This window comes from Coturnix japonica, chromosome 6 (genome assembly GCF_001577835.2).
Source record: "Coturnix japonica isolate 7356 chromosome 6, Coturnix japonica 2.1, whole genome shotgun sequence".
NCBI classification, from domain to species: domain Eukaryota; kingdom Metazoa; phylum Chordata; class Aves; order Galliformes; family Phasianidae; genus Coturnix; species Coturnix japonica.
Window position 1 is genome coordinate 13,511,232 of NC_029521.1, and position 27,306 is coordinate 13,538,537.

The following is a 27,306-nucleotide window of genomic DNA, read 5'->3' on the forward strand; positions in this document are numbered from 1 at the left end:
GTTTCTCAGCTTCACTTAGTTGGTCAAAGGACATCTTGACAACCATCAGCTGTACTTGGAAGTTTGTAAAGTACACTTTAAGACTGTGCTTCAGTTTTTAAAATATGGTTTTTAAAATGCAAAAAACATCTATTGGAAAACACTGAACTGTGTGAACAGAGGCCCACATATCCTCAGTAAGGCTTTTCACAGAAGGAGGGAGACTACATCCCTATTTTCTTTTGATAAAATGAAATAAAATACACTTTCCAATTTCATATGCAACTGCGTACTTTAAGGTTATGTACTTAATTCTCATGTGAAACTCATTCTTTACTGATTCTTGTGCAGTGAAATTTCACCTCACACACAAGTAGATGGACACTCAGACACATGCCCAGCAAACAAATTTACCCTTCTTCCCACACTACAGAATCACCAAATTAAAGAATATCCTGAATTGGAAGGAAGCCACAAAAATTGCACAAACTTAACTCCACAATTACATAAAACTTAATTCCAAAGGGAATGCCTGTGTATGATTAACAGTGTATAATATAAGCCCCAAAATCAGAACAGGCAAATCTGACTCTACTTAAACCTCAATTTAAACCTCTAAAAAAAATTCCTGCTCCGTTCTTTGCTCCATACTCTGCAGAGTAAACCATGCCATGGGCAAAAATCTCAACTCAGACATTCCTAATTATTTAAGTCTGGCTGAGAAGTGAAGCACCTGACTGTAGTGTTGGATTCTGAAGTTTTAAGGGAGCTTAAAACCCCTAAAAAAAACATAGGGGGTTATATTATAATTAATTATAGTATTATTATTTCTCTATTAGTAATTAATAGATAAACTCTATGAAACCCATGGACCAAATAACATCCCACTTATATACTGTTTACCGATGAACTGAAACAATATCTTGGTATATTTCAATTCTGAGCTGTCACAACATAGCTCTACAGAAAAGGCTTCATCTGCTACTTATGTTGGTCCCAGTAACCTACCCTAGGAAATAGCTTTTTTGGCTGTGGACTGGTTGTTTTACCTTGATCCTTGACCATGAAATTGGTAGTGACGAGAGGCGGGACCTGCCCTCTCACTCCAGTGACAAATGGTTCTGATCCACGGTTACTTCTGTCATCTTCAATCACTTGAATCTACAATGGAAAACACTGACTTGATCTTTGGAGGCTTGGTTTGAAAACAATGGATAACAAAAGATTTGCATCTGCAAGGCAGTGAAAAGGGAACCTGAGGCAAACATCACTATCTCTAAAAAAATAACGAGCCTAAAGCAAATATGTTTTATCAAGCAGTCACCTCTCAGCTGGATTTCAAATAATATTGAATGACTAACAAATAACATTCAAGTTGCACAATTTTCCCAAGTATTTTGAACAGTAGCATACTTGGTGTGCTATGATCTGATCCGAACTCGAGAAAGAAATTTAGCTCAAGAAAGGAATTTTTGCTAATGTTCCTTTTTTACTGAGCATAGCCAAATTAAAATCAGAATCTTATTTTAGTCTCAGGCTGAAGTTGTAAATACAACCTGACTTCTCCTTTCTGTTACATTCATGGTGCTTTCTGGAGATGCAGAAAGTGAAGTTTCAATAGAGAGTTATTAATGATTCATGATTAAACTTCACAGAACAAGTGAAAACTTTCACTTTTATTAGAATTACATGTTTGTCATTAACACAAACGTACTACAGAGAACAGAAAAGCACCAAACAGTTTTAATTGACTAAAACATCCACTGAACTTTGCTTAAGAACAGAAGATGGTTCTTGCATAGTTTTAATTACCCTTACCATACCAGCGCTTGAATCAGAAATTAAAACTAGTAATAATTCTTCTCATCTTATTTTGCCACCACACATGTCTTTGATTAGAGTAAACTGTGAAATGTGGAACTGTGCACAGCAGAACTTCCACCCTTCCACTACAGATACCAAATTACCAGAAAATGATACCACCCATCAGACTTGTCTCACTTAAATCAAATCCCATCTCAAAAGTCTACAGACTGATTGACATTGATGACCTCACAGCTTGTAGCTGTTTTATGACCAAATTTAGCTGAACAAGGAGGAACTGGTACAAAGGTAACTTGCTTTTTCACCTTCCAGTGCAAAAGGTAGCTGCTTTTTCTTCAGGTAAAATTCTCTAGACATAACCATTGTATTTTCAAAATCAAAATATAATGGTTACAAATGAGCACAGATAATGAAGGAATGTTTATAGCTCCCCATGTTTTATGGTAGTGAACTAGATTTACATCAGCAAGTAACATCAAAAGAAAATAGTGTCTCCTCAGCTGTAGAACTTCAAAGCATTAGCCCAGTACTATTATCAACAAGAACTGCAACCAAATTCTGCTCAAAAATGGTAAAAGACATGGCTACAAATGCTTACAAGGTGTGTGTGTTAACACAGAACACACTATACGGACAATTACACTGACGACTTAACACTTAAAACGCCATGTAAACTGATAGATGCATTCTAAGGAACAGATTAAGTGAAGGGGAGACATTCTTCATGATCTGTTTCTGTAACAGTCTACTTTCTATAGCCTCACCAAATATCACAGAAGAGATTTTAACAACCTCTTGTGGTGTTATCACACTCATTTTGATAAGGCGAGCAAGACATAGCAAAGAATGGATATAGGGTTAGTGATGAAGGGTTAATGAGGTGAAGTTCAGGTTTCATGCATGCACAGATGGTCACCAACACAGACTACAATTGACATATATATAGCACTTACTGGACTAGGAATTGCATCTGGGTCTATTCTGTGCCTGGGTTTCTGCTGGGGCGGCAGCTCATTAAGTTGCTTTTTTATTTTTTAAATATGCATATAAATAAAGAGTGCCACCAAAGAAAAAAAAAAAAGGAAAAAGAAAGAGAAGAGAATAATAAAACAAAGTAACAGTGTTACTTCTCTCTACCCAAACTTGAAGCCCTGGAATTAGATATATTTGGACATTCACTCATGCAACAAGAAACGTATCAGCTTCTGCAACACACGCCAATCCCAAATGTCAGTCCTGCTGCGATACTGAGACACATCGCTATCAGATGTAGTAGCTCACGTGCTCATTTTGGTTAGAAATTGGGAATTTTATGTTTCAAGAACATGCTGAAATGAAAGTAACCAATAAAAGCCATTTGAGATCTCATTTAGTGGGAAAAAAGAAGCTGACAAGCAATTACAGATTCTTATACTCCACACAAAAAAAAAATAAAAAAAAAATAGTCCTAAGCCTTATATAAACCTGAAATCTAAATAGATCGTCTTTTTTGAATAGCAGTAACTTCTGAGTAGCAGCAATGAAGATCTCAGCTGTAACTCAAAACTAAATTATTTTTAGAGTTTTTTTAAGGACGAGTTGTAATCACTGCTCTGGAAAAGTTCCCTGTTACCAAAAAAACAGTTGCAGGCCTTCTGAGGCAATGACAGTACAGCACCAGGAGGTGTGGAAGGAAAAGTAGAGCAGACTAGTGACAATAACACGTCCAGGCTTAATATTACACAACACTGCTAAATGCTGCTCGTCTTTTCCTCAGAACCTCCATTCCAAAAGATAATCCTAATTTGTGAAGCTGTCCAAGTTCAACTGAAGTAGCGTCCTGACTTTATGATCCAAAGAAAACTAACCAGGCAATAGGGAAAGAGAAAACATTACAATAATCTCCTGTGAACCTTAGTTTAAACTTCTATCATGCAGTTCATGGATTGCTACCTCAAAACCAGCAGTTAGTTCACCTTGGAAAGTAATTAAGAATTCAGAAATGGTGAAGCAATCTTAATCTAAGCCCTCAAGGATTCCTAAAATGTAACACAGTACTGAAAAAGCCCTGAGAAGTTAAAGCAGTGATATGTATATGCAGCATCTTTCTTTAGCTGTCAAGGGAAGAAGTGCTTCTGGGCTTACTCATAACAAGTGGCTGAAGGTGGACGTAACAGAGAAAAGTAAGCAGGAAAAAAAAGACTGTTGCTCTTTGGAACAAGAAACCTGCTTTTAGCTTTGGTCTTTGTCAGTTTTGTTTAAAGACACCATGGAAAAGTTCACACTGTTAAGAACAAAGTAAGCTTACAGGGCTAGGAATTGAATCTGGATCCAAGCGTTTTGGTGGTGGTCCAGGCTGACTTCCATAATTTGGTGTGCCTGGATAGGCTCCGCCATAGTTTGGTTGGGGGCCCCTCACCTGTCCAAAGGAACCTTACAAGAAAGGAACAGTGAATTAAATAACAGCAAACATAAGGCAGTTCCTTATTAGGCCCTTCCCATTCATTCAGTCATCATAAAAATAACAAGAATCCTACATGCTTTCCAGATAACTAGGATTAAATACTTCTCAGTATTTCAGCTTAGTACATCTCAATCAGCGATTCAGTAAGCTGACACAGTCTTCCTTAAAACCAGACTTATAGAAACACATTTAAGACCAACGTAACTATTTTCAAAATAACAAGATCAAAATTTGCATGAAGATGATGTACTGGCAACATTCTGGTGAGGTCACAGAACTGCCTGAAAAGAATTACAGAACAGCCAGATAGTCAGTGGATAACTCCACAGTGCCATAAACTAAAGTTACACAAAGATTTGTCAGGTAGTTTAGATTTGCCTGACATCACAGTAATAGGTTAACATGTGATAACTTCTTATGTTTTTTAACCATATCATATCACTTGATTCAAACCTATACAACAAATAGCTCAGAATAGTAAATACTACTGCTTAACTTGGATTTGTCCTTAATCAAAGGGAAACAAGAGCAAAGCTTTGAACTGTAGCCAGAAGTCTCCAAGTTACAAACCTGAAATCCACTTCTCGGTTTGTAGCACACAGAGAATACATCTAACCAATAACTTCTATATTAGGAATACTCACCGTTCTGCTGCATTTGGTATCCTGGTTGAGGAGGATGGGTGGGTGGAGGTGGTCCATGAAGGCCACTCATGGGAGGACCTGGGTGAGGCCCTGACAGAGTTGAAGGGGGTGGTGGTGAGGATACATGATTAGGCTGGGACATCGGTGGTCCAGCAACTGTCTGCCCAGACAGTGGTGGGCCTGGCATGGGAGGTGGCCTTGGGGCACCTGTGGAAGGAGGGTAAGAGGAAGGTCCAATCCCCGTAGAAGACGGAGGTGGAGCAAAACCAGGAACTTCAGTAGGTAAGCGCTGAGTTGGTACTGGTTGACCAGAAAAGGGAGGCTGTGCCAAAGGAAGACCTTGAGGCACACTGGGAGGAGGGGGTCCTTGGCTCGCAGTGTACGGTGTGTAGAGACCAGATCCTGTTGCAGTGAAGCTCCCTGAGACCGGGGGAACCGATGTTGGGGGACCTAACAAGGAAATGTATTACTATCATTTTTATTTTTTATTTTCCAATTTCCTCTAGAAAAATCAATTCCAAACTCAAACAATTCAAACAGTACTCCTTCATGTAAGATTATCTAAACTGGCCTACCATTTTTACCTTCAGACGGACATTTCAGTACTAACATAAAAACCTTAAGTGAACATTCTTTTAAGGGATCTGAAAACTTTTCCTTATTATCTTTTGACTGAGCTGAGTGACAAGGCACATAGACTCCCAGCTTATGTATGTGTAGACGTTTCTGTGCGTCACACACAGATTCATTTAGTAAAATGATTTAAAAAATACACCAATGATTTAAAAAATATACCAATATTCCTCCTCATGTCCTGTAATACTTCCTGCACTGACCCATGCAGTAATCTCAGCTCTTTTTTCCCCAGAGATGATGTCACCAGCCAAAGAAACTACTGTTTATCATGGCAGATATCAACATTCAGAAAATCTCCATCAACATATGGCAACTAATCATCGACAAGAGCAAAACTTAGAAAATTACTAGCACAAATTAAAAGCAATCATGAATTTCTATAGCCAGAAAGTCTCACCATATCCCAGTCCAGCTGGGGGAGGAGCAGAGACTGGAGTACTGCCAATTGTCATCCCTGCCATGTGATTGCTGAGTTGCTGTACACTGGATGGAGGGGGACCATATTGCTGGAACGTAGATGGCTGGCTGACAGGCGCAGGTGCTGAGCCTGGCAGGAACGGTTGAGAAGCAGGTGGCCTGAGAAGCGGAGGTAAGAAATTTCATTGGATTCACCTTATGCGAGCAGTTACAATTCTCAGTGTCTTTAAAAAGTTGTTCTACCATATAAATACTAGACAATAATTTACATATAGTATAAACTAAGCACCGTTATTAAGTTTATGAAAAATAATTACATACACCCCAGATCTGAATCTCTTTCAACATAGAAATCTGTTGGTCCTTTAAACACGAATTCTATGTTTAAAACATTTTCTGTTAAGTCCATTTCAGTCATCAGAATAAATCAGAAAAACTGCAATAGAGCCTACATAGCAAGAAACAACAGAGCCTACACAACTCTTGAACAAGGCTCCATTCTTCAAAGGATTTGGACTCTCCAGCCAACAATGCTGAGCTTAACCAAAATGCAACAAAAATCCACCACCTTCCCTCCTAACCAGTAATCAGTGTGAAGCAGGACTGCTGCCACCTTCACAGTGCCAATATCTCTCTGGAGAAGACACCAAAAACTTTAGATCAAGATAATTAAGGGAACTATCTTCATAAAATAAATAAATAAACAGAACATGCTAAGAAATTGCACAGTAGTAACAGATAAAAGAATACTCCATTGAGACTAGTTCACACTGTCAAGGAACCAAACACATCTACTAAGTGGAAGCAATTGTTTCCAAACAAGACATATTCTGGCAACCAGGAAATTATATTTACGGGAAAATGACTAAGACAAAACAAATACTTTGAAGAAGTGGTTTTGATTAGTCAGCTGGTGTCTATACATATAACACAGGCGCATTAAAAAGCATGGGGCCAGCAGAACAAGGGAGCCGATCCTCCTTTGCTCTGGTGAGGCCACATCTGCAGTACTGTATCCAGTTCTGGAGTCCCCAGCTCAAAAAGGCAGGGATCTCCTAGAAAGAGTCCAGTGGAGGGCAACAAAGATGATTAAGGGCCTGGAGCATCTCCCATACAGGGAAAGGCTGAGAGAACTGGAACTCCTCAGACTGGAAAAGAGAAAGCTAACAGAGGATCTCATAACTATTCATAAATGTTTGAAGTGCAGAAGTCAAGTTGATGGGAGCGGACTCTTCAGTAGCAAGCAATGATAGAACAGGAAGAAACAGGTAGAAACTGTAATACAGCAAGTTCCATACTAACACAAAGAAAAACTTACTGTCAGAGCGTTAGAGCACTAGAACAGACTGCCCAGAGGGCAATAAGATACAATAACATTAAAAAAAAAAAAAAAAGTCAGTGCCCCCCACAGCAAAAACAAAGGATCTAAAGCAAACCAAATGCCAAATGGCTGAGACCTAGCATTATGATTTTCTCTTCTTGTACATACCTTTGCATTGGTGCTGTTGAGGTTGGGATCCCATTCTGCACATCTCCTTGTCCAAACTGGCTGTACCCCTGGTGGCCAGAAGGAAGAGATGTTCCACTGGCTGGAGGGGGAGCTCCAGAGCTTGGAAGGGGTCTTACGGAACCTACAGACATAAAACAACAAAACAAAACAAAAAGCAACCACCCACAAATTATTCATAGGAATAAGGTCCTGAAATAGCTACCAAGAAAAATCAAGGGAGGGAAAAAAAGTGAGAAAAGAGTTTGGATGGCCAAATTAATCTATCAGTATTTTATCAGCAGCAAGTCATTTACACAACTAAGTTAGTAGTAGCAAAACTGAAAACAAATATGAACAAATATCACATCTCCACACAGATCAAATAGAAAATAAGCATTGTGGAAGACCTTCAAAAGACAACTTTATTTTTTGATGAAGAAACATCTGTTTTCTTATCAGAAAGGCATTAAGTTCCTCCCCCTTCAAATCTAATTGTTTTTATCTGCAGCAAGGAGACTATTTACGTAAAACCTAGCATTCATTCTAGGTTAGTTTCCCCCTCTTGAAGACTAAGCATCATGTGAATAGATTCAGTTTTGAGCAATTACACTCTACCAGCTGTCTTTATGCCCAGCCTAGCAGGGACCACCATAGGCTATTCTTCCAGCCTTTTAAGGTTGGAGAGTAGAAGGAATATGTCCAAGTTTGTCAAAGTGAACTGCTTCCCATAGCATTTACTTACAAATAAATAAATAAAAAAACTAGCTTCTATTTGAGTAAGATCATATTAAAAGTTCTGATAATTAGAACTATATGACTGTGCCTGCTAACTACAACTACAGGTTTACATGTTTTTTTTCAGCTTTACCAGGCACACAATTTGGTAAATGCATTTTTAATTCCACAAAAAAGCCTAAGAAGTCTTCCTTTTCTAACCCCTCTCACAAATACACTTCTCTAACCATTACCACAGACTGCTCAAATAGCCACTGAAAAAACAGTGACTTGGAGAAATATTAATATCTAGTGGTTTGTCCACCTTAAGATTCATTTTTCTTGAGGAACCTTTAAGTCCCTCTTCAATACTGTCCGTACTCATCAGACCTCAAAACAGAGGCAGGCTGCAGAACAATGGGAAGTGACTTGTGATTTTATTCAAAGTCCTGACATTACATGGACTTGGCCCAAGTCTGGCTGCCTGCTCTTCTTAACAAAGACATGGATGGAAATAGTTCTTCCAACATACCCTACTTCGCAGGGTAAATTTTTTCCCCCCCCCTTATTTTGGGGAAAAATATAATACGATTTCCTGCAATGTTTCTAATTTCTGCATCTTCACTGTTGACTTAACAAAAATAATACCTTCTTCAAGCAACAGCTTTCAGAATTATAACTATTCCTAACAGATAAGACTTTTATGCTATATTCAAGAAGGCTACGTTTTTTCCTTAAATGAAGATCCAAGTTGTAAAAATTCCGTGACTTCTAACACGGTGGCTGAGGAGGTGGGTTTTTTTATTTGATTGTTTTTCAGTGTTGTTTGCTTGCTTTACATTTCTTCACTGCAACGCTTCTACTGCAGACCTCCTATTTTAGTTCTTTCCCAAGGTGAATAGGTTCTGTTTGGTTGGCTTTTGCTTTTTTTAAAAAGTAAATTAAGGCTTCTTCTGGACACAACTTATATGGGCCAATTCAAGTTCTGAAACAAACCTTCTGAAAACATTAGTCACTAGTCAGTTTTTATCTATGAATCCGGAGGCACGAGGGATTTATACTGCAACCATTTCTTCACATCATAATTATGTTTCTGGCGTGCTGCTGACAAATAGCATAGGAAACATCCCACCTACCTCTGACTGAATAATTGAATACCCACACTCTTGAGACAAAAGCCTACTGAACTGGAACGTGGCACAGAAGATGGTTAAGAGAACCACCCCTTCCCCACAGTAGGAGTGGCACAGCACAAATGCTCCCACATTTACCTACGAAATTAGGTGCAAGAGAAGTGTCAGAGTTGAGAGAAACAGGAGAGCCCTTCGAAGGGAACCCCGAGGAAGGAAAATAACCTGGAAAGACAGAATACCAGTAAATCAAGCCTTAGAGAGAAGCAGCAGGACAGTGTTTCCAATGTTTCCAGGACAGTCTGCAGTGCAGAAAGCATCACATACATAAAAATCCATGTCACGTTTTCTATTTATTCCTTATTCCACAGTCCCTCTCACTGTTCTACTGCCCTTAACATTATGTTACCAACACAGCTCATATATTAACATGAATGCAAATGTAAGTATTGCGAAATAAGTCAAAACATAATAATCCAAAAGCAACCTAATTCTTACTGGTATACAGACAGTTGTATTTGCACTTTCCACTGTAGTATCTCATTAGAAGCAAAATCAATTGCAGAAGTGAAAGACTGATGCAAACTTATCCTGGTTCTTTCAGCATTTCCATGGTGGGAAGAAGCTACTCACAGCTAACAGTGCAGTACTCTGCTTCTGTTTCCAAACAAGATCTCAGCCTCTGGCACAACATTTTCACTTTTCCAGTTAGAGCTACGGTTTGTCATATAAATCAGATGCAAAGTTTCTCCAACCAAGGATGGCAAGTGCTGCCAGCGCTTCTCCAGTCAGTTTTCCAAGCACATTTTACTTATTATTTTTCAAACACATCCTTAAGACGACATTGATACCACAGAGTAACATCAGCAGTTCTCCTTTCACCCCTTAGTGTTCTCAGTTCCTGTCATTCTAGCATCTCTGAACTGAATTCTCTCCCCTCCACATTATCCAGTTACAACAAGTCTTGTAGCAAAGTCCCGTAACAAACACAGCATGATGAACAGAGTGAAGATGGAGACAGAGACATTTTTCTCTATTGTCTATCTGCTCTCCTTGTTAATGCACAGTATGTCACTGTTTTCTACCTGGATCTCATTTAGCACCTACTAGCAAGTTAACTTCCAGCTGCTACGCTTGTGCTCTGCATTTTACAGACCTTCCCTCTAAAGACAGAAATCCTAAATTTGCAAGAGCAGGTATGAGATGTGCGCCTTGACAAGATTTCCTTAATACAGTCTATTAACAACCTCTCTCCTGTGTTTAGGAAGGGAGGCCTTTCAAGAAAAAAAATGCAAGAGGGATCTCCACAAACCACAGATGAGCTTTCCCCAAGGCATCACTGAGGGACAGAAGAACTGCAGTATGCCCATATTGTCAACATGAGACCAACATGTTGCCACCAGTGTCACGCTACCAGTCAGTCACTGCTGGTGGTCTGTTTTTGATCTGTAAAGGTTTGTATGTATATCAGCAAGATTTCTAGGCACATTCTTACTGATCGGTCATGAATGACATTTCTGTTGCTCTGAAACTAAAAAAGCCAAACAATTCAGAAGAAAAACAGCTAATTCCCTTGAAATGAAATGCCTTTCAGACTTGCAAATAATTTTTGATGGAAAAAGCTTACTGGCTTCTTTTCACAAAGATCCTGAACAGTCTTGACACTACTGACTCCCAAAACTTGTTTGTTCTAAGGAGCAGAGCAGAAAATGCTTTCCCAACAGATCTATACTCTTTGCCCTTCTTGAATCCCCTTCTCTCTCTCACTGAACTAAGTCCAATTCCTTCCCATTCCTTCCATGCAATGGAAAATACTAGTTAGCTGATGCGTACAGAGCAGCCAATGTGCTCAAAGCTCTGTCTTGTCCACCCCCAGGAAGCTGGGCTTCTTTCTGCTGCACAGTGCTAATTTCCATAGGTTTTATAAGAATTGAAACCCTCCATGAAATTAGTTCAAAGCTCATTCACTAAAAGTAATGCTGAAAGAGATTTGCTGGGAGGAGAGGATTAAGGAAAGAAGAGGAAGATGGAACAAAACTGATTAATCCACTTTTTCAGCATAATGCATGCTCCTCTTCTACTCCACTACTGTGCTAACTCCAGCCAAAATAAACAGTGGGGGAACCATTCAGCTCCCCTGCAAGTCTCTTTCTCAGGACGCCTATTTCAGTCTCCCACTTCTGTCAGTTTCAATAAGACAGTGGGCATTTTGATTGTTCTATTTGTCTCATCAAGTTTGGCTTAAATTCCACATTGCAAAAATGCAAACCGTATTTGTAAGGGCGATGACACAGAGATCATTAACATGACTGGCACACTGCTGGTTTCCTTAGGAAAACAGTCCAAAATCTAAAAGCTTTCAGAGTGAAAGATTGTGTTGTGCTTATCTTGATGGACTTGAATTCATCAATATCATTTTAATAGATATACTTCTATTCAAGTAGATACACTTGATACTCAAAGCTATAGTATTTTATCTTCTACAATACTACTGATGGTAAAGCCACTATTCATCTCCCAATAGAATTTGGGTACTCTAAGATTATAAAAAATTGAGGATATTCTGTTGAGTTAGACTTTCATTTGAATAAAGAATAAGAAAAAAAAAAAAAAGAGTTGAGCTATTTTGTTAAAGGAAATATACACAAGCTTAGGGTTATTTTGCCTTTCTACAAAACTGACATATCTTGCAGAACCAGGAGAATTCTGGAATACATTAACATGCCCACATATCCATAAACTTTTGTTGTTTTTAAAGACACTGAAGAAGGTAGTTCCAAACATGTTTCCTACCTAAAGCTGTATCTCTAAACTCTTTGAGGCAGAGCACAGACCCTTCTACACAGTAAAGTAAAGCAGTCTCTGCTATAAATCCATTACAGACTCTCACCCCCAACGTAACCCCTCTTCAGGAATACCACCCCACTGAGTTACTTGAGTCCCATGAGGGCAGAGACATACAGAAGTAAAGTCGGCTGAGTTTCTCAACATGTTAATTTTACAGGCTATTAAGAGAAGAGTAAGCCCTATTGAACCAGACAAGTGACAGGAGTAATCTGAGCATATACAGAAAGAACGTGATTTTTAACATCATGCGAGCTGTGTGCAGAAGATAACTGCTATCAAGAAATAGAAAAGCAGTGATAGGAAACAAACAAAAATTCTATAAACGCAATAATTCAGAAATTATCAATCATGATGTTTTGATTGAGAAGTACCTTGTGGTGGGACTGGCTGTTGGTATCCAGGCATCGGACCATTATAAGCTCCATACTGTGTGTGAGGAGCCCCTGGCAATGGCTGTCCTCCGTAGGCAGGCTGCTGGTAGCCCTGATATCCAGGCTGAGGTTGCCCATAAGGAGGCCCCACGTGAGTATGCTGGTTTACACTCATTGTATTCACATCCCCAAATTAATTTCACCTGCAAAAAGTGGAGGGGGGGAAAGAAATAGCTTTTAGAAGACATAAAACCAAACTAGCCAATTTCTCTACTGCTTTCAAAGAAATCAGAGATCCTGAGATACTAGAGAAGTCAAAACATTAGCATTAATTTGCTCTTGCACGCAGTTTTTCATGATAAATGCTTTACAAGAACTAGTTAGCAAACAATAATTTAACAGACTGTTTCCAATCCACTCATTCACTGTTCTGTTCTGGTTAGACTTATGATCAGCTTCTTAGGAAGCAATAAGAATCTCAACTGGCCACTCCAAAGCAGAAATTATCGAGCTTCCTGAGACACTTCATGAATAATTTCCCCCTTCAAAGATCACCTTTTAAGTTCCCCTCCAAGCCAAGCTATTCTGTGATTCTATAACAAACAAACAAGACTTAGAAAATAACTCAGATGAGAAATTCCTTAACATAACACTTCACTAATACTCCACGAGTTTATGTTTTAGCTCTGTGTTAGCCTACAAGCTCATGCTTCCTTGCTGTAGATGACACAGAAGTCAGTATCCACACAGTCTGCTTCTTGAATTGTTTGAAAGAAACCAGAACAGAGACAACAAAGGATTTGAAGGCTTTATTTTTTAACAGTTAATGATTTAAAGTCTTTGTTGTACACATAAAATGCAGAAAACTGAAGCGCCTCACAAGCAGCATGTTCATCTAAGGCAGATGTTCAAAATGGAAACGTGTCAGAGGCTGAAATGTCACTGCAGGAGCTTTACGAAAGGGAAAGAACTGAAACAGTGTCAGAGACAGGAAGGAAGTTTCTCAGAAAAGCTTTGCAGGAGATCTTAATAGATGTATTCCCAACTGCTCTAACTTCGTAAAGACAAAACCGCAAATGACACTGGGAGCCCCCAAGCCAAGGTGAGAGTTCTTAGAATACCATGGTACCCAGGGGGCAGATAAGCCACAGAGCCAAGCAGGTCACTACACTGGCAGGAGGTTCCCTTCTGGCCCATTTCTCACACATAATCTGCAGCCCCTGGGCTCCTTCAGACACTCCATATGTCAGTTACTGTCCTCTTCAGGTAAGACCATATCCACAGTAACAATGTATACAAGCGTGTATTCAGAGAGTTAGTTAATGAAAGACTACAGTTCATACAGAAACACAAAGATAAGGTAAAGCAAGTAACTAATTTCCCCTGCATTTTTCTCCAAACCCCACGATGCACTCCTACACTGAAAATAAATATCACACCTTAACACAGAGGAAACAAATACAGCTGCAACAGCCATCAGCCAATTGAGTTAAATCCCAACAAAGCATAACAGCTTAACTCAAGCGGATAGCAAATACCCGAGCTGTTTTGCTTATTCATTGATTATAGTGTGCCACCTAATGCCTTGTTACATTACCAGAAAGATGACATCAAAGCAATATTTCAACAACCGGCACAGCAGTTATACACAAAGGGTGCTAAAATAACTACAGTCCTGTACGAACCACCCACATACAAATCAATTCTTTCAGGTCCACAAAGGGAGAACACGTATCACAACAGAACGATCTGCTTGTTTACAGAAGGCAGCCGGCTTAATACATGCATGCCACGTTCATCTCCTATAGCTCAGCATTAATATTAATGCTAAGCATGTGAATGCTTACTCTGAAAATTAGATATTAAACTTCACATGAAATGAATGAAGTTTTGTATTTCTGTTTTTCAAGCTGTGTAGGGCTGTTGTTTGAGAAATAAATGTCTTCTCTTAAATATTTAAAGGTAATTTGCTGTTGAGAGTAACATACAGTGTCACTTAAAAAGCATAACAGTAGTTTTGACCAGCCCACAGTGTTTGCAAACATAACTACAGTGAGCAAGAGGGTGAGTGCTACATATTGAGGTTTCTCATTTCACCTTTGACTCAGTTGTGCAGGGCAGGTTACCTGGAGCAGCTGCACAGCCAGGAAATGCAGACTTTGAGATCCACGTCTGCTCCCAGCTCCCCTGAAGGTTAACTTGTTCCTCGCCAGGCAGGCAACTCATGTCACCATGCAGCAGTCACACATCTACCCACACTAATTTTCTCCCCAGCGCAACCAGTAAAGCAGGACAGTTCTTACAAAGCAAGGGAGAACACAGCTGCAGACTGCTCTACCTGAGCAGCTCAGAACACAAGGCTGCGAGGAAGGAAGGCTGCTTTCTCTCCTTCCTGCCCCTCACTATTGCTTATTATATTCTGCATGAGCAATTTGGCCTCCAGACACCGTTCCTACAAATGGGTCCTCTCAGGAAGAGCTGCAGGCTACACAGCAGCACCTGGCAGGACACCTCCTGAGCTACAATCATTAGGATTCCCTTGACAAGTCAAGCCTACAAAACTCTGAAGTCACTGTGGATTTTCCTCAACAAATCTCACATTTGCCCCAGCAGTTCCCATAGAGCTGGAAAAGATCAATCTTTCATCTTATTGCACAATGGGGCAAAAATTCAAGCGTGTCCCACTTTAACTGATGTGAGCATGCATTCAGTAGGTGACCCTGGCTGATTGCTGTGAACCATCCTCTTGTCAGCCTTCCCCCACTCACTCCTGTCAGTGCTGGTATTTCCCACTTGAGTGGCCAGGGTTACCTACTTCTTGCTCACTCCTCAGCAATACTCAGAGACACAAGCTCATTTAATGCAAATCTTCCACAAGAAGTCTTAGAATATTTACCCACATTGTACGGAAAACAGAACCGTCTCTTTTGTGTAGTTACAGTTCAGCGTCCTAAAAGCAGACATACCTCAAGCTTTCAGGTAGTCCCTGTTACAGCCAGCACAGGCCAACATCCTCTACAGCATTAGTATTAGCAAATACCTGTGCCATTACAGCAGTGTGCCAAGGAGGGGCTAGAAATGAAGACAACAGCTCAAGAATTAGCTTGGTGTTGGAGCTGCAGACAAGGCTGCTTCATTGATCTCAGTTGCTCAACCTGCTCTAGATGTAAGGGTTACAGTACACTTCCTCATCACTGACGTGGAATACCACGAAGGGCAAGGCCAAGAGAATCCAACCCTGAGAAGGCAGAACAGGGTTGTCACTGAGTGAGTCCATTTTCCTTTTCCCTCGGTACACTATTTCTTATCAAACAGCACTCGTTTTGCCTGCATCCAAAAAAACACACATGTAAATTAGAAGTTGGTCACTTGAAGAGATATGGGAAAAGGCAAGATTTCATGCTCTATTTCTTAGAGCACGTAGGGGGAAAAAAAAAGCAACCTCACAGAAAGAATTAAATACATACACCAGATAAGGAACAGTGGGGGAAGCAGTCTGTTCCATTTAATGAAAACACTGAGGATATTAATTTGTACGTGGTAACGCATTATGGAAACTAAGCCAAACATACTAGTATAACATGCTGCTGAATGTCACATTAATACTCATGAGTTACAATACAGAAAGCTGAAATAATCAGCACTGATGCTAGAGAGGAATACAGTGACAAGTGGTTGTTACTATAGATAACTAAAATAATTTTCTTGCAAAACAGAGCAACCACTCAGTGCCATCTTCATCCATTCGTCTGTACAAAAGCAAATGGCCATGGAAATTTTAGTCAAAACAGCAGCAGCACACAGTTAAAACTCATACTGGTACATACTGGTGCACTGTTAAGCAGGCAACCAACACAAAGCAGCAACAAAATGATGGGAGAAGAACACATGGTAATATAGGGAACAAATGCTTAGCTTTTAGAATAGCACCTAGATTCTTTCTGATCCCAACAAAGCAGACTACAGATCAGCTTTTACAGCCTATTAAAAACAAGAACCCAACGCAACAACACTAGTGATTCATATGAGCTTCAATCAGGAAGTCTCTCCAGTCATGGAGAACTGCAAACTCATCATTTCCCCTGGTTTCATTCACTGTTAATTCCCTTTTGAAACTGAGGTGATTGATCACATCAGTTCTTGACTGCTTTCTAAAGGAAGCACACGCAGCAGAACAACTTTCCTTTAGAAAGGTGCCAGAGTCTTTTTTTAATGGGTGGGTCCTGCCCCTTTGCTTCACCTTCTGGGGAGACCTGATCCTTGGTTGATTTTTTTTTTAAAGAAGAGGACAGCACAGCCTCTATATTTTGCTGGAACTGAAGGAAATAGGCCTATTTGATTTCTGTACAGAGAAATCAGAACCCTTTCTGAAAGATGGGACAAGGAAGACAGCCAGCACCCTCTAAGACTGGTTCAGAATATTACCTACAGAGCTTTTAAAGCATCTACTCTGTAACTTTCCAGAGAAATAGCTACACCACTCGCAAAGACATGAATTCTGGAGCTGAGGTCACTCTTTAAACAGGAGACATGCTTGCTTTTTCTTCAGATCCAGCTCCGTGAGGTCCTCTAAAAGCACTTGCACATTTGACTCTTCCAATGCAAGAAGCACCTCTTCTGTTTTTCTATAGAAAATCCTGGAAGAGACGCTCATACCCTGGAAGTCAATGACTGGCCATTGAGCTGGAAGCACTCAGGCAGGTCCAACAGCATGCATGCTATACATTTGTCCTAATGAGTCCAACTGGCACTACTGGAATTGACTCTCTAATTCAGTTGTCAATTTTTTTTCTGCTTGTTGCAATGCTCTGTCTTTCCACCTCAGCAGATTCTCAACTTCTTACGCCACCAATAACGTTCTCTTCTCCCATGCATTCTGAGTCACAGCCATAAAACAGATCTGTTCTAACAGTTCATGAGAGGTGTAAGACACCCACTGCTCAAAATGATGCTTTACAATTTAACACCAGTGGAAGTCCAGGAGCCTCGGTATTTTCACCAAAGACTTTCAAACAAGCACAAGACAGATTACTACTAAGATTTCATGCCACAACAGGTTCTGGAGCAGAATTCTGGAGGCCAGGCTTTCCTGGGCTGTTTCAGAAAAGCCTTTCTCAGGACAAAACACAAATCACTGTTCACAAGGTGTGATCACTCCGTGTTCTTCTAAATAAGAGCCACCTTCAACACTATTTTGTGGGGCTGATTCACTGTCTTGGGGAAGGTCCAACATAACATTTAAGTCACAAGGGTGTGAAAGCAGTTAAACGCAGAATTGAAAGTTTAAGTCTTGACCTAACTTTAAATCTATCACTATTTCCGACCTTTATCATTACCACCAGACTTTTATTTAGATTAACAAAGTGCATAAACCTGATAGAGATCTCTTGGTGGCACTGATTTACATACCTACTTCTGCAATAAAAGCTAAAAAACAAAATAAAAGAAAGAAATTCTGAAACAGTTCTGGATGCTGCTGCTGGAAAGCAGTCAGTGGAAGCAAGGCACTAAGAACATCACATCAGCAAAAGCACAGTGAAGGACTTCCCTCTTCCTCAGCTGTACCTCCACATCCATGTTACAATGCAGGAAGTCATCTGACTCGCTGATGTGAGCCTTGCACATGTACAATGAATCAGGAAAAGTTGGAAAATAGTTTAAAGATTGGAAAGGAGGCCGGACAAATGGATAAACAGGCAAGTACAAAACAAGACTAGAAGCACACTGTACTGCTACACAAGTTTTCCACACACAAATCGTGACACAGACCTTCTTCATCCAAAGCTTCTGTACCCTGACTTCCCCTACACAAACAAGCATTACGCAATTCCCACCATTCACAATAAGCTAAAGCTCAGAATTAGCTTTTCCTAATGCCCAACTGCTCAGTTCATACATTTAGTGATTTCTAAGTGAACGACGAACTTTGCTAAACATAAAACAACAAACAAGTTTTATCTTTACAAGCCATTGCTAATAAAGATTTTCAACCATCCACCTTTTCCTCTACTGTGAGACCTTGGTGATTATTTTTAGTCAATCTTTGTACCTTGCCCTTCCTTATCCAACCATTATTTTTCCCTTGGAGTTTTGACCCTCCTTCTGATGATAAGTGTTACAGGATGAATATTCAGCCTTACAGGAGCAAGAGGAAACCCTCAAAGATGTACAAGCATCTAACAACTCAAAGAAACAGCCCTTTAGACACCTGTTCACTGCCAGAATCCAGCTTTTAGCCATGCAGTTAGAATCTGCAGTGACTATCTCAGCATATTAAGAAGTCATAATCCTTATAGCAATCTCCGTGTTCCAGTCTCTATAGTAATAAAGGATTCTACTTCAAGCTGTACCATTCAGAAAGAGGTAGATACAGAAAAACCTATTCCACACAACACTGCATAGAAACACTTATGTACAGTGAAGGCAAAACACCTCTTTACAGAGGACTTCTACCAACCCCATAACCCAATGCAACTTGGGACAATCTTGCATTAATGAAAAGTATGATCAAGACAACATTATCAACAAGTCTCCTCACTCTCAGGATGTAATTTCACTACATATAGTGAATATGTATATCATACACACTTCAAATAACACTGCACGTTATATATCAGACTGTATTTCTCTCCCTGCAGCATCTCTCCAAAACATTTAGTAAAGTCTTAGAGCAGGAAAAACCAGAAATGTTTTTATGAAGCTGTCACAATAATGGCTGCAAATTAAGGCTGCATATCAAATGGAGATCTCCATTCTTACATTAGCACACAAATGCTAAGAGCTGTGGCAGATAGTTCTGATGTCATGGTTAGTAGTTCACCGGTGTTTCAGCAGCAACTTTTGTCTGCCTCCATTTGAGTAAGTTTAAGCAGAACTCCAGCTGCAATGTGACAGCTCCCAACAAGCCCCACGGTTGGTTTTGCAACACCTTTGAACTGGGACAAGATCCGGAGTTGGCAAAGACAACACACACAACTGGGAAACACCTGACACATCACAGGAATCAAATGAACCTTCAGCCCATCCCAAAGAACAGCGCTCAGGGGAAAAAAGGGAAAGAAAAACCAAAACCAAACCGGCAGTGAATCCCCACACTACAGATCATGCATACATCAAGTACTGCCTGGCCTAACCTCCTCCAGGAGCACACTCGTGCTCTGGCCGCACCACCTCCCTCCTTGCACTTTCAAGGCCGCAGACGGGCGATCACTGAGCTCCCCCGCCTGTGCGGGGACACCCACCCCTCGCGGGTCCCGATGGTACAAGGCACGCACTAGACAAGGCCGCCGCCCTCCTCGCGCCCCCGGCAGCTCCGCGGCCTCCGTCGCAATGCCCGCCGCCCCGCGGCCCCGCTCACCTCCTCTGCCCGCCGATCCCGCCGCCTCCTCCGGTCCCGCTTCCGGCTGCCGGGCCCTCCGCTGCACCGGAAGCGCCGCTCCCCCTCCCGCCGGCTGCCACGTCCGCACCGCCCGCCAACCCACGGCCGCCGCCGCGCCCCGCCCGACGGGACCCGGATGTCGCGCAGGCGGACTGGCTCTCGCGAGAGTGACGTCACTGGGCGGAAGTACCGGAAGTGACGGCTGCGCGGGGCCGGGCGGGGTTGGGCCGTCGCAGTGTGGGCCGAGCCGGGGGTTGGAGCGGGGCCTGCAGCGGCGTGGATGGGTGTCAGGGAGTCACTGCACGCCCCGTGCCCCTTTGTTGCTGACTAACGTTGTCAGTTTGTTCATAACATCGTTAAATAACACTGCATCTTAATGGAGGCACAAGGGACAGTGTGGGTTTGATTTCCTTGTAGCTCCCATAGGCCGGGGTGGCTCGGGGTGGCTGTGCGGCCTCCTCCAGCACAGCAGCTGGTGCAGCGCTGGGTGCAGCTCTGCTGCTCGGCCATGGAGGAGCCCAGACGTGAGGCCCCCGCTGAGAGCTGCCTGAACCCCACCCACACGGCTAATCCCGGCTATTCTTGTCCCCATGTCTAACATTAGGACTGGCTGCACAGCGTGTGTAACAGCAAGGAGCACACCTCCAGCCTGCCGGTGCTTTTCAGCACGCTCCTGTGTAGTTCAGCAGCTGCACAAGGAAGGCACAAGTGCAGAGCGCTGCCGCTTGCTGGCTACTCTGGTTGTTTCTCAGGTTCAGGTGCCGTCACCTGATGTTGCACAAGTTTGTGCTTGTGTCACATCTATGCCCGAAACTGCCATGCTGATGAATCCCGAGTGCTGGGTGACTCAGCTTCACCTTTGGAAAGGGAAGTGGAAATACGATTTTTTAGTGAAAAGCTTCCAGCTTTCAGAGTGCCAGATGAAGCTCTGGAGAGACAGGAGGTGAGCTATTTTCAGCCATGCTCCGGTGAGAGATCCATGCACTGAGGGTGAGATTGACATGACACGTGTGCAGAACAACTCTGGCCCTTTACCAACAGCAGAATCAAATGTCTAATCATAGGCAGAGCAGCAGCTGAGAGTGCAGAAGAGCAGGGAAGGCCGGGCTTGACAGTCTCAATTCTCTTCTTGTGTGTGTGAACTTGAAGGAAAAAGTGAGAAGAGGGCCTTTGGGTAGACTGGAGTACTGGGATGTGAATGTTGAAGATGGGAATGGAAGATACCGCCTGTTAAGAATTAGAGCCTGTTTTGAAGTCGAGAAGACAAAATATCCAAAGTGCAGAAATCATGGGAGCCGAAGAAGAAATGCTCATCACTCTGTCTGGAGGTGCCCCCTGGGGCTTCCGGCTGCAAGGGGGCTCTGAGCAGAAAAAACCCCTTCAAGTGTCAAAGGTAGGACCTCGAGGTGTGAACTGAGAGGGCAGGGTTGTTCTGCTGAAGTCAGGTATCCCTCCTGAGTCAGGCATTTTCTGCCAGTAAAAGGAGTGCCTGGACTCCTTTATGTGACAGCAGATCTTAAAAGGAAAACCTGGGGGGAATGGTCAGGCAGGGTGTGGGATGGGATGTATGTACTGAAATGGATGCTGCTAAGGTGGAAGTGCCAGGTGAAAGGTGGCTTGCTTTCTGGATAGTTCACACACTTTATAATTGTACAGTGTTCCCGATTTGTCAGCACTGATCAAACAACGGTGACATTTCAGGAAAAGAGCTCACATATGGAGGCTTCAGGACTCGTGCAAGGCATCCAACTAAATAGAAAATAATTGAAATCAAAGCAACAAGTGTCATATTGCAATTCAATTCAACTGTTTAATCCTTTGTTATATTCCAGTTTCAGAATTGACGCTCATTTCTTAGGGTCTGCTGTTTGTGAAGTTTTCTTAATGCTGCTTGAAAGGAATATTTATGATGTGTTCAGTTTAAAGAAGAGAAGAAAAGCAGTTGTTTGCAAGTGAAATAACAAAAAAACAAATATGAATTTTGAGTTGCCATGTGTGTAAATCTATGGCTGTTACTGATTTCTTGACAGAAAGACTACAGATTAGGTTAAAAGTTCAGGAAAAAGAAAATGGTCCTGTGTTTATTAAGCTCATAACAGCTGCATTAGCCTTGATACAGCGATATCTATGGATGTCTTCCTGGAAGACACCCAGCAGCAGGAATGAAAAAATGCTGTGCCCTGCCCCATTCTGTTTCCTTAAGTAGATTGTGTCTCTGACAGAGAACTTCAAAATGAAATGTTCCGTGACCCCAGGTCAAGGAGTGTTTATCTGTAATTTCTGCCAAGTGGTTTAGAATCCCATGGCTTAGCCCAGAGTGGATGTTTCTTACATAGAGAAAGATTGTTTTTCTACAGGAAAACTGCACGTATTCATAGAGCTTCGAGTACTGAAGTGAAATAATCACTACCCTTGAAGCAGGTATCTGGAACCAGTGGTTGTCGGCAAAACACAATTTCCATTGGGCACGTAAGCTCTGTGGGGTTGTTTTGACTCACTTTTTTTCCCAGTGGACAAGAAACTGGGATTGAAGTGGCAGGACATACTGAGTAACTTACAGAGATTGGGTGTAAAAGAACAGCAGCAAGAACTAGCCATTACCCATGCTAAACTCAACCTTAAGGTGAATGGAATATTGCTCTCGGTTTAGTAGCTTTTTCAGAGAGATACTAAATTGATCTAGCTCTCACCTCAAACTTGATATCATGCCTTAAGATCAGCAATGAGAATATACATATTTTTACAATACTTGGATACCATGCAAAAATATGGAAAATATCTTGATACAAATCTGAGTGTAAATCATTCTTCTTGCAGGAATGATTTTATGATTATCGTTTTTTGCTATTACTATCCAGAATTTAATAGCATCCAGTTGACCATAAATACCGTTGTAAAAGCAATAGTTTAATCAGTCTCCAAAGAAAGGGCTTACAGATCCTTAATGGGAAGCTAGTAAAATGCACAGAACATAAACCCCCAGAAGGCATACAGTGCGCTGATTGGCCTCTGAGTGGCCATGATGAGAGTCTGAATTCCAGTTTTTGCCTCTTTGAGTTGAAAGCTCACATTCTCGTTCTTCAGCATTTAGGAGTCTGCTATTAACATTTGTAGGATGGAATCTGGGCCAAAATGCCGATGATGCAAAACATCTAAAATCTTAACGTCATTAGCAGCGTCTGGATATTCTACGAAGATGGGAATAATCACATCACTAGGGAATCATGTCCAGGGATTGTGGCCATATGTCACTGCACAGAGAAATAGGTCATTATTATTGTGTTTTTTTTAGAGCTCCACTGATTTGTTAGAGCTCCACTGATTTGTTAGAGCTGGGTCTCTTAGGCCAAGGGTGCACAATTTGTTCCGTTCTGCCTCCATCCATGGGATCAGTGGCATTGCACAGCAACAGGACACGGGGTCAGGGGGAGGTGTCAGTGAGACTGAGCCTGCCTCACAGAGGTAAGGTCAGATAACACAGTGTTTGTTAGTGTGGTAAAGAATGTTCTGTGCGTGCATGGAAAGACAGATTAGATAAATGAGAAAGGCCCATTAGTAAACTGAATGCTGTCACAGAACAGCCTCTTGGGGAAAGAGTGCTAGAGCAGGAAGAGTCTGGTTTAGCAGGACAGAAATCATTATTTTTGCTTTGATTCTTAGAGAAAAATATATTTGGACAGAATGGTGAAAGACGGCAGGAATGTGGATTAATCTGTAGGAAACATGAAAGGAGATATAGACATGAGTATCCTGTACCTCCCAGGAAATACTAGATTGGTACAGTTGGGTGTCTCTAGTTGTCATTGTAGGCGATTTCAACTTCTAGACTATAAACATAATAGGAGTAGCAGTAAGGAAAGGTGCTTATCATTGGATGTTGAATAAATTGTTTCTTTATACCATTGTGGATGAAGGAAAGTTAAGCAGAAAAAAAAGCAAATTTGGGTGCAATAAGTGAAAATGAATCAACCATAACAAGTAAGTTGGATAGAAATGGCTTGTGTTGTAGATATGCAGAAATGCTTGAACTGCCATACCAGACTAGGTTAATGATCAGTCCATCTTCTGCTTCCTGCTTTCTTTGTGCTTCCTGCATCACAAAGTATTTCAGAGGAGGTGGTGCACATCAACAGTGCTCTGATTTTCTGGTCGTGCAATGCAGAGAGGGTGCAATTCACCCAAGCTGATTATCAGTATCATTCTGTGATTCTGTGATCAGTATGCGCTGTGAATGAGAATTTATAGTCCTGGTGTTTTACCCTATACATAAACATAATTATCTGTGAACAAATTGAGTTTTACATGTCACACAGTTTCCCGGTGAAGCTGCAATAACATCATGCAGCCAGGCATTCCAAAGACTGAATGTTGCACAACATAGGATTTCCTGTTCAGAGTTACTCTCTTGCTGTATTACAGATCCCTGCCCATCTCATTATCTTACATGATCAGTTTACACAGGCACCTCTTACACCTCTTGCCTTTCTTCCTTCTAAAATTTACATCATCATCTTCTTCACTGAATCACAGAATGTTGGGGATTGCGAAGGACCTTGAAAGATCCTCTAGTCTGATCCCCCTGCTGGAGCAGGAACACCTCTTAGGTCACACAGGAATGCATCCAGGCGGGTTTTGAATGTCTCCAGAGAGGGAGATCCCACAACCTTTCTGGTCAGGCCTCTTCCAGTGTTCTGTTACCCTCACCGTGAAGAAGTTTTTTCTTGTATTTATGCGGAACCTCCTATGTTCCAGTTTGCACCTGTTGCCCCTTGTCCTGTCATTCTTATTGTTTCTCTATATGGACTCACTTTAATTCCTGTTCTCAGTATCTTTTATTTCTGAAAATTATTCGGGTCTGATGTATGCTTTCCTCCTTTTCCCTCCCTTGCCTTTCTCTCCTCTCTCCTCAGAATATTCTCATCATTATTTTCTATTGTCTTCTATTATATTGGAGGATATTTGACTGCTGTGTCTTCACAGTGATGGCTTAGATATTTTCTTACTTCAAGCTGCAGCTAATTATGAATGTACAGTGAGCATATACATTCTAAACTGTCCTTTCTAGAGCAAAGTATGCAACTTGCCTAACTGAATAAAGTAAATGAACATACTGGAAGTGGAGCGTGAACCCATTTTTCTGTAGACTGGAAGGATGCACAGCAATAGTGTTAAACCATCGGATGAAACAAGGGATCAATTCTAAACACAGTTTAGTCAACAGCGAGGGGTAAAAAAGCAGCTGGGTGTTTCCATTGCTGGATTCAGCTGCCAGAGAGCTTCTGTGATGTTTCAGTGTCCGTGGGCTATGGGTTCAGGGACACGCCTGGAGCAAGATGCTGCAATTACACGCCTTGTGGACATCTCCTTGGGTCAGATGTTACTAGCCTCACATTCAGGTAACCTTAATGGAGTCAAATAGCTCTATCTGCCTCAGAATCAGGGAAGAATGCATTGCTGCTTCCATTCAGCAGCTCCCAGTGGATATTGATGAAAAAGATCGAATTTAAATAACATTATCAAGATTGAAGTGCTAGTATTGACTGCAACTGATTACATGGTTCCAGATTTGTAACTTCAAACATCTATTCCTTTCGTTTTAAACTCTTTAAACAAGAGCACATACAGAATATTTAGTTCTGCCCTAACAATCATTTGCAGTGTCTGTGTGCTAAAAATGTCTGATGTGAATATGAAAGACAGTGGTATCATCACAATTCAGTCTCATAAAAACAAATACTGTAGGAGTGGAGGCTGAGATGAACAAGAAACAAAAGAGAATTTATTAGTGCCTGGGGAACCCTCAGTAGAAAGAGTAGTTGATTTTTAAATTAGGGTTACGTTAAAATATCAACTCAGTAATGCGTAAACCAGAGGAACAATAGACATTGATATGCTCAGCAGGCAGAGACACAGCAGGATGAAAGATCAACAGAGGACATGAATAATTCTGCAGAAATCATGAGGTTTGAATAAGGGCAACTAGAGAAGCAAATAAAGAGAAAAAATGAGAGTAAAGAACCAAAAAAGAAAATCTCCATTCTGTTCTTAGCTACAGCAGTGTTCTTTCAACCACACTCAGTTGAATTACTGCACTTTCACATTTGGCTTATTATAATTTGTAATTAACTCTTACTTAGGGAAGCAGGAAAAGGATAATGAGAATTCACACTACCCCTTACCCAACTGATGGTGAATTTGTATGTCTGTTTGGTAGTAACACAATAACAAAGCAGCAGTACTCCAAGGAGGAGTAAACAAGCTTAACTGTGAGAAATAAAACGGTCCCATTGATGGCAAAATGTTTATTTTAGAGAGGCTTAGGAAAAAGCACATTGCCCTGACATGTACAGTATCCCTTGTAAGGAGAATCTGTAATGATGGGATGGTTCATCCGTTCTGAGAAGAGAGTACAGTAAGTACAATTTCATCAGGTTCCTGTAGGATTTCTTTGCAAGAAGGGTATGTGTATCAATTGCACTTGGAGCTAAACAAAATGTGAAATGAGTAGTCTGAGAAAAGTCCTAAGATAAGCGTTACGCTTATCGGCAACCAAACTAGGAACGTAACATGGAGCTGTATTAGGGAAATGATTTCTACAATTAACAGGGCAACTTTCAGATGGTGCAAGTGCGCACAAGCTGCCCATTGGAACCTTCAATAAACAAGATTTATTCCATGAAAAAGAAACACTATAAAAAACACAGAAGGCCCTTGTGCTTAGTTTGAAAGATGCTTAGTCTGGTTCACAATGAGTACTGAAGAAATAAATGGAAACTGGAAGCTTTCCAATTACCACTGATAGTAAAGCAGGAAGATGTGAGCCACGTGAAAAGGCTGCCTAGAGAGCTGTGGGTTCCCCAGCGCTGCAGGTGCTGCAGGGCAGGCTGGATGGGTGCTGGGCAGCTGTGCTGCTGGGGGCAGCCCTGCCCATGGCTGGGGCTTGGGGCTGGGTGAGCTTTAAGGTCCCTTCCAACACAAACCATTCTGTAATTCTGTGATGTTAGTGCCTCACGTGAAGATAATGAACCAGCAAAACTATACATTTCGGGGAAGAAAAAAAGAAAGAAGGCAAACAAATGAGCCTTGATGAGTTGTGTGTAACCCAGTTAGGGAGATGCTGAGGTTACTGACTGCTGTGCAAGAATTCACTGGAAATATCACACCTATGGAGCTGTCCACTGTCAGGAAAAATTAATTCAGGAAAGAGCAGCTGTGAAAAGGGAAGGGAGAAGAATTATTTCACCGAGTGCAAAGTTTGAAAGATACGATGTCTTTCTACAAATAGATGCTGGGCAAACATGAGCAGCACTGCTCAAACAAAAGACAGCGTTGTCACTGATCAAGTGTGCACAGAAAGACCTGAGGTAACTAAGCAATATGGTTCAGCAACAACTTTCCTTCCAATCCTGACAGACAACTAGAAGCTTTTTTAAA

At 41.3% G+C, this 27,306-nt stretch overlaps 2 protein-coding genes across 6 annotated transcripts in view; one reads left to right on the forward strand and one right to left on the reverse strand.

The window, feature by feature from the left end:
- Positions 1 to 27,306, reverse strand: part of SEC24C (SEC24 homolog C, COPII coat complex component) — a 93,621-nt gene that overhangs the window by 12,918 nt on the left and 53,397 nt on the right. The window contains exons 1-10 of one of the 5 annotated variants that reach the window (XM_015866506.2): positions 19,852 to 19,982; positions 12,495 to 12,697; positions 9,418 to 9,501; positions 7,433 to 7,574; positions 5,924 to 6,102; positions 5,098 to 5,340; positions 4,891 to 4,980; positions 4,091 to 4,215; positions 2,757 to 2,825; positions 1,029 to 1,140 (exon numbers count right to left, since the gene is read on the reverse strand). In XM_015866506.2, the coding sequence (XP_015721992.1) occupies positions 1,029 to 1,140; positions 2,757 to 2,825; positions 4,091 to 4,215; positions 4,891 to 4,980; positions 5,098 to 5,340; positions 5,924 to 6,102; positions 7,433 to 7,574; positions 9,418 to 9,501; positions 12,495 to 12,669 (1,219 nt within the window). In that variant the 5' untranslated portion in view covers positions 12,670 to 12,697; positions 19,852 to 19,982. Of the gene's footprint in view, positions 1 to 1,028; positions 1,141 to 2,756; positions 2,826 to 4,090; positions 4,216 to 4,890; positions 5,341 to 5,923; positions 6,103 to 7,432; positions 7,575 to 9,417; positions 9,502 to 12,494; positions 12,698 to 19,851; positions 19,983 to 27,306 lie in introns of those variants that run through there. The other 4 variants (XM_015866503.2, XM_032445587.1, XM_015866505.2 and 1 more) reach the window with 4 other exon arrangements.
- SYNPO2L (synaptopodin 2 like) overlaps positions 20,105 to 27,306 on the forward strand; it is a 33,586-nt gene continuing 26,384 nt past the window's right edge. The window contains exon 1 of the mRNA XM_015866507.2: positions 20,105 to 21,265. Within this exon, the coding sequence (XP_015721993.1) occupies positions 21,161 to 21,265 (105 nt within the window). The 5' untranslated portion in view covers positions 20,105 to 21,160. The remainder of the gene's footprint in view (positions 21,266 to 27,306) is intronic.